This window comes from Nannospalax galili, unplaced genomic scaffold, assembly GCF_000622305.1.
Source record: "Nannospalax galili isolate Female #2095 unplaced genomic scaffold, S.galili_v1.0 scaffold735, whole genome shotgun sequence".
NCBI lineage: Eukaryota > Metazoa > Chordata > Mammalia > Rodentia > Spalacidae > Nannospalax > Nannospalax galili.
Genome location: NW_008337053.1, coordinates 2186957 through 2195078, shown reverse-complemented (window position 1 = coordinate 2195078; position 8122 = coordinate 2186957). Strand labels below are relative to the sequence as shown.

The 8122-nt window shown below is 38.9% G+C and overlaps 1 protein-coding gene across 6 annotated transcripts in view; it reads left to right on the top strand.

Annotated features, from left to right (window-relative positions):
* Positions 1-8122, top strand: part of Gabpb1 (GA binding protein transcription factor subunit beta 1) — a 69132-nt gene that overhangs the window by 28343 nt on the left and 32667 nt on the right. For all 6 annotated transcript variants that reach the window (XM_029562951.1, XM_029562954.1, XM_008831801.3 and 3 more), the window contains exon 2: positions 5563-5670. In XM_029562951.1, coding sequence (XP_029418811.1) covers positions 5563-5670 — 108 coding nt within the window. The remainder of the gene's footprint in view (positions 1-5562; positions 5671-8122) is intronic.

Here is an 8122-nt window from a genome sequence, read left to right as displayed (position 1 = left end):
TCTGGTAAATCTAGTCAGCCAGAGGTCCCTGTTCCAGGAGGGTCAGCTGTCTTTTTGAGACAGGGTCTCCCTATAGCCCCAGCTATCCTAGAACTCACTATGTAGACCAGGCTGGCCTTGAACTCACAGAGATCCACCTGCCTCAGCCTCCCAAGTGCTGGGACTACAGGCGTGCGCCACCATACCTGGCCCGATTTTATACATTAAAGACTTTTAAGCTTATCTATAATTAATTTTGATGTAAACATTTTAATGAAAGTTTTTAATTACATGAGTAATGTGTTCATTGTATAAAACTTATATTTTAGAAATGTATACTGAATTATGAAGAATTTTTGTCTAGGAGAGTTTAACAGTGTTGGCCAAGGTTGTATCTATAAGGGTGGTTCATTTTCCCTTTGCTACTCAAAGTAAAGTGCTAGCGAGTCCTGTGAAATGTTTCTTCAGTTTCTTGTTCAGCCAAAGAGGAAAGAGCATTGCCTTCCTTTTTACCACTAATCACTTCTCAATAAACGTGAGTTCCCGTTAAGCATTAAAAAAAAAAAAAGTTAGTTTCAGGACCCCATCACATATCAAAATCAAAACAAAAAAAGAAATATATACCGAAGTAAGCTGTCATTGTTGGTAGTAACTCCTGGTACCACTAGATGTTCCTCAGCATGTACAATGCTTGTGAGCAAAAGTAGCTCTGGAGTAGATGTTGAAGTTGCTCTGTAGTCCTGAGTTTAATATGCTTGAATTGCAGTAAAACAATGGTTTGTGTCAGATTGTGATAAGTATTTTATAAACTAAAGAATTTCAAGGTGGGACATATTGTGGGTCTTTTTTCTATATTTTTAAGGAGAAAGGAGTATTAAACTAAATGACATAACATGCCGAGTATGTCCTGAGTAAGTATTTTTAGCATCCTTAAAATTTATTGAGGGGCTGGAGAGCTGGCTCAGCGGTTAAGAACACTGGCTGTTCTTGCAGAAGACACAGGTTTGTATCCCAGCACCCACATGGCAGCTAACTGTGCAGAACGCCAGTTCCAGGGGATCCGTGCAGGCATTGCATGACACGGGTGCACTTACTACATCAGACGTAACACTCATACACATAAAATAAAAATAATAAAATAAAATTTACTGAATTATATTTCTTCATTTGATTGGAGAAAATCATATGAAGAGCCACATATTTGTATTCTTAACCCCTAAAATGGCTTTATTTAAGTCGAGCTGTCTCTGAGGATTTAATATGTAGATAATCAGGCTGAGTGAACTGAGGATTTGACCTGGTGTGTGTATGTGTGCTGTGCATGTGTACATGTGTGTTCACATATGTATGGATGTGTTTATGTGAGTGTGCATGTGTGTGAGTGCACATGCACGTGAAGGCCAGAGATTGATATCAGGTGTCTTTCTTCAGTTGCTCTGTACTTTATTTACTGAGGCAGAGCCTCTCACTGAACTACAGTACCCTGAGTTAGTGAGTCTAGCTACCTGGCTTGTCCAGGGATCCCTTGTCTCTGCCTTCCAGGTGTAGGCCTGGGAGCTGAACTCTGGTCCTCATGCTTGCACAGCAAGCCCTTTACCTGCTGGGCGGACCTCCCAGTTTCTTGGACAGTTTTACTCTCTGGGTACAGCTGAGTTCCTCTGAGTCAGAATTACTTTATTGGGCTCCTCTCAGGCAAGAATAAAAAAAGGTTGCTATGTTTTGGTATTTTTTATTATTTAAAGTTTTATTAATTGTCTTGACAAAATTAGGGCATTTTTGATTTTTGGCTTCCTTGATCTTGCGTATTCTATTAGATTCACTTTTGCCTTTAAAAATATTTTATTTTGTTCCTTCTGTGAACTTGAAAAGCCTAGTTAAGTTGCTGGAGAGATGGCTCAGCGCTTCTTAAGAGCATGTGCTGCTTTTGCAGAGGACTGGAGTTTGGTTCTCAGCACCAATGTTGGGTGATTCACAACTGCCTGTAACTCTAGCTCCAGGAGATCTGACACTCTCTTCTGGACTCCATGGCATTGCACTCACATGCAGATACTCACACACAGGCACAGACACACATACAAATACATATATATTTAAAAGAGGAAGCTGGGCGTGGTGGTGCACGCCTTTAATCCCAGCACTTGGGAGGCAGAGGCAGGCAGAACTCTGAGTTCAAGGCCAGCCTGGTCTGCATACGGAGTTCCAGGCCAGCTGGGGTTACAGGGAGACCTTGTCTCAAAATGACAAAAAAAAACAAAAAAAAAAAAAAAAAAAAAAAAAAAAAGAAACAAAACTTTTCAAGAGAAAAAAGTCATTGTTAATATTCCGTATCTTTAAAAAAAGGTTTTGCTTATAAAGGAGAAAGGGAGGGAACTAAATATAATAATAAAATATGTATTAAAGTTTGTAAATACTCAAGCTTATGTTGATTGACTGAATGTGGTAACTGGACTGTCAGCTCCCTTTATCTATAGGTTCCGTGTGCTCAGATTTAACCAGTCATAGATAAAAATGCACTAAAAACATTCATCTGAATTGCACTTTTACCATTCCCTAAGCAGTCATTTACATAGCATTAATATTGTATTAGAGAGTATAAGCAGTCTGATGGTGTTTAAAGTATGTGAGAGGATAGCCATAGATTACGAGTATGCTGTGCTACAGATTTTGATACATGATGGGGTCCTGAAACTAACTTTGCATGGATGACTGTAGCTGCCTATTGCTGATTGATATGTCATATTGGAGATACAGGTACAAAATGGCACTGTGTTGGTATCATAATTTTCCAGAATCTTCAACAGCTCTTAGTGAAGTTGCAAACAACATAGATTTGGTATGGTTGGAGCCTGGAAAATATGGAATACTTTTGACAGTAAAAAAATTACATCTTGTTTACATGTCAATTAGGCTGTATAGTCTTGTGAAACTTTTGAAAATCACCCAGAGCATGTGAGAATTGAGATTGTCTCCACTAGACTTGTAGTTTTCCTAACACTTGCCGATTAAATGCTGGTAGAGCTTTCCCCTTCAGTCCCCAGAATGCTTCCATAAAGGGCCTCAAGGGGGCAATGTTGCCACACAGAGAATCACTGATTCCTAAGATCTAGTTTACATGAATCTATTATACTACTTATGGTGTTTTAAAATCAGAATAGCTTGTCTCCTAGGTCCTTAAATATGATACATTTTTTAAATAATTAAGACATTGGGAGAATTACAGGAGTTGATTTATTCAAATGCTTGGTTGTGTTATTGCAATGCCTATAAGAGATCATTTGCTATTTTTAAAAAAATTTTATTTTATGCGTATGAGTGTATTGCCTGCATGTATGTGAGTGCACCTGTGTTGTGCAATGCTGAGGTCGTCAGAGGGCGTCGGATTCCCCTGGAACTGGAGTTAAGGATGGTTCATAGTTGCTGTGTGGGTGCTGGGAATCAAACCTGGGTCCTCTGCAAGAGCAGTGAGTGCTCGTAACTGCTGAGCTGTCTCTCCAGCCCCTAAGCTGGCACTTTGTAGGTGTTCTCAGGTATGTGCTCTGACTGGCACTGTGAATGCTGGGCGAATGCAGCTGATAACATTAATTGTAAGACGTTTAAATTGTATGCAGTGTTTCAAAATGTGTATATTTTGAAAGATATATTTCATTTTGGAGCCAGATTTATATCTAGAGTATAGATACTGTGTTACATAGTGTGGCCAGTTTGGATTTTGCTAGAGAGGAATCATTTTTTTGTTTCCTGATTTCCTCTTCTGTTGCCTTTGAAAAGGAAGATATTTGTTAAGGTTTTTTGAAGGTCATAGCAACTTTTACTTTCAAGCTACTATGTATTCCCTAGAAAAAAGCTGTTATTTTAGGGATTAGTAGTTTCTTTTGCCTTTAGTATGTTTGGAGGGATTAAAGACTACAGTGGATTACAGAGATAATGAGGAGACAAAAAAAGAAAACTAGGAATACATAGATAAGAATGTGCCAAGGATCACATGCAAACCAACAAAAAACACTTAACAAAAAACTCACAGAAATCCTACAGATGCACATGTTGTCTTTCTTATTCTTCACCACAGGATGTATTATGAATTGTCTTTTGTTTTTGTTTGAGACAGGTTCTTTCTGTAGTGAGATCTACTTGCCTCTGCCTCCTGGTGCTGGGATTAAAGGCATGCACCACCATGCCTGGCCCAAGTAGAACTACTTTAAAGAAATTCTTTCCTGCCCTGTGACAGATGCTTATTTTGGCCATACACCTTTCATCCCTTGTGCAAGCCACCTAGTGTTCGCAGCCTTCCCTTGTCCTGTGCTTGGCTTGGATGTTCTCATCTTACAGAATCTATTAAACATTTGGTATTTAGCATGGTTAGACTTTCAGAAGTATCTTTTCTTACAGTTACCCCTTTTATATTTCCTAACATGTCTAATTATGTAGTATATTCTATCCTTTCCTGACAGAGACAACCCTTTCAAGCTCCATCTGCTAATTTTTCACACACACTCCTCTTCTTCTCAAGTGATAGCTGCTCATGTAAGTTTGGGACTCACTGACCCATTGCCTCTCCTCCCTTACAGCTCATTTCTCTTTGACCCTTGATGACTGTTCTTTTTTTAGACAAATTCAAATCCCAGACACTTTTTTTTTTTCTTTCTAAACCTCAAGAGTACGTATATTTACTTCCCCACATGCCTAAAATCTTACCTGTTCTTCTTTGCTTAGGATGTTATGTGGAGTAGCCACGTAGCTGGACAGTCTTCTGTATTTGGAAGCTTGCTTTTCCTTAACATGATCATTTCTTGAGTCTGAGCATCTCTGATAGGTTGAAATCTCTTTACCTGTGTACTCCTGACATTGTGTTGACACATCTATGTATTTATTCACTCTCATTCATATTCATGTTCTCTCTCCTCCTCCCTCCCTCCCTCCCTGCCTCCCTTTCCCTATTACTTATTTTTTTTTTTTTTTTGTTGTTGTTGTTGTTTTGAGACAGGGTCTCCTGGTAGCCACAGCTAGCATTAAAGGGTGGGCCAACATACCCAGTCTTTCTAGTTTCTTAATCCTGAGACTATTACACTCCCTTTTTAGTACTCCCTTAGTGAATTGTTTCCCTTTCTGGAAAACTAAGTGTACATTCTATGCACAAGCATAGAAGACATCTACTTTAGAATTCTGAACACATTTACTATTACAAAGGAAAAGAAATTAAAGTGGATCTAGTTTAATTTGCACTGGTAACAAGATAATTTCTTCAACTATATTTACTTTTATGAAAATTTTATTACACTGCCAATGAAAATAATTTGCCAATTTTAATTCTTATTGTATCTGCTAACTTGTCTCTTCTATCTTTTACGGGCTATATTTGAAGAATTCAGACTAATTTTACTCAGATAAAAACTTAATGAGAAAAGAAAATATATTTCAAGAATCCAAATATAAATTGCCTTTGTGTGATCAATACTTTTAGATTAACCATACCACAACCTTTTGAAGGGATAATTGAGAATGGACTTACTAATAAAGATGAGGAGAAAGTTGTGTCGTATATCTACATGGAGATTTTGATGTTCAGTTCATGTATGTTTTGTTTAGATGTCCCTGGTAGATCTGGGAAAGAAGCTTTTAGAAGCGGCACGAGCAGGCCAAGATGATGAAGTTCGTATTTTGATGGCGAATGGAGCTCCTTTCACTACAGACTGGGTAAAGAGTGGTCTTAATGTTATGGAGTTCTTTTGTTTTTTCTTATTCTTTTTCCTCTGCCCCCCCCCCTTTCTTCTCCCCACATAAAAATTTAACCAATGTTGTGCTTCTAAGTATTTGTTTCTGACCGGGCGTGGTGGTGCACGCCTTTAATCCCAGCACTCTGGAGGCAGAGGCAGGCAGATCTCTGTGAGTTCGAGGCTAGCCTGGTCTGCATAGTGAGTTCCAGGCCAGCTGGGGCTACAGGGAGACCCTGTCTCAAAAAAGACCAAAAAAAAAAAAAAAAAAGTATTTGTTTCTTAGACTTTGTAATTAAAACAATCTTTAAAAATGAATGGCTTCTATAGTATTCTTTATATTGCATAACCTTTTTTTTTTTTTAAATATTTTTGAGCCTACTACTATGGGGTGAATGCAGTCTATAGCTGCTTGGTATTCAATTTAAAGGTTCTGTAACCAGCACAGAGAGAACTTATAATTCAGAAAATAACAAAGATGAGACGTTAGTTTTTTAAAAAAATTATATGCATGAGTGTTTTACCTGCATGTACCACGTTCATGCTGTGCCTGCAAAGGCCAGAAGAGGGCTTTGGATCCCCTGGAACTGGAGTTACAGACAGTTGTGAGCTGCTAGCTGGGAACCTCGCTTGAGTCCTCTGCAAGAACAGCCAGTGTTGTTAACTTCTGAGCCATCTCTCCAGCCCCAAAGATAGAAGTTTTAACTGGTCCTGAAAAGAAAAACAGTTTTTATTTCAGTGGATACTTGTGAAATTATAACACATATGACCAGGTGGGAAGAAGGGAAGGGAAGGGAAATGAGTTCTTGGTCATGATAGAGAAGTGTGGAGAAGACAGAAGATATACCTGTTCATTCCTAGGGGCAAACCAAAATTGCGATGGTCTTCGGAATATGGAGAGAGCTAGGAATCTGGATTAACTTTATTACTTTGGGATTTTTTTCTTTTTTTTATTTTTTTTTTTGGTCCTTTTGAGACAGGGTTTCCTTGTAGTCCCAGCTGGCCTGGAACTCCATATGTTGACCAGGCCTCTGCCTCCTGAGTATTGGGATTAAAGGCATGTGCCACCATGCTTGGCCACTTTGTATTATTTTAAAACAAATTGTAGGAACCTTGCCATTTCATCCATCAACATTTCATTTATCTTTATCAGATAAATTCTTTCATTAAATGTATTCAAGGAAATTTTAAGTTTACTGGTTTAAAAAGAAAGTAAAGACATGGCAACCTGAAAAACTGAATACAGAGACTTTTTCTCTAAGAGCATTCACTGCACTTAAATTTTCCCACCTCACTGGCATGGGGTACTGAAGATAAAGACCTGGGAGTCCTCAGAGAGAGACTACTGTGGGCGTTTCCCTCTTCATACCTCTGGACTCCCAAAGAACTGCATTTTGTTGTTAAAGCGATCCCAGAAAACCCCTTACTCTCCCCACAGTCTCCTTTCCCTCCTGTTCAAGGGTGCTGCAAAGACAGTGACCTGATCTGAACCAGGACTGAATGGAGAAAGGGCAAAGTTCACTGATGAGAATTTGGAGCCACAAGCCGTCTCTTGTCCATTTGCAGCCTGAATTTATAAATACCCATGCGGCCTACAAAACTATAGGCCGAAAGGCGGCTTTGAAGTGTTCTTTGAACTAGGGATTGCTCTGTGTTCCTGGCAGAAGCAAATGCATATCTCTTGGAGAAAAGTACTTTTTATCCCAGGCTTCTTACCTACTAATTAAATTGCAAGACAGAGGAGCAGCAGTCAAGAATAATAAAACGTACATGCTGGGTGTGGTGGCGCACGCCTTTAACCCCAGCACTCGGGAGGCAGAGGCAGGTGGATCTCTTTGAGTTAGAGGCCAGCCTGGTCTCCATAGTGAATCCAGGATAGCTGGGGCTGCAGGGAGACCCTGTCTCAAAAAGACCACACACAAAAAAATAATAATAAAACAAACAAACAAAAAGCAGCTTGAATAATGTCTTGCTGAAACAACAGAAGACCTACCAAGGGCTTTTGATGAGATTTCAGTAACATGTTAGAAACAACTGAAGAGGAAACTGGAAAACTGAATGCTATGAAAATCCAGGTCATAATGTAGACAGAACAATGGGAAATAAACTCTATTAAGAGTTGTTAGAGATAATATGAGATTAGTAGATTCACAAGATTGAGTGCAAATCAGGATGAAGTAATTTGAAGAGCAGTCTCTGAGAAGCTCCATAATTAATGAAAGATGGTAACTATGGTTTCAAGTAGTGCAATAATTATATAGCAGAATCAGCTTTTTGAAATGCATACTCGATATATCATGATGCTGTAGTACATTAAGACAGAAAGATGATGAAGATTAATATCCATTATACTTAAGGAGTTCCTGTGGGTCAAGTTGTTCAGCTCCACCAGTAAATGGACAGATGCAAAGCAAAATCAAGAAGTTATTTGGTGG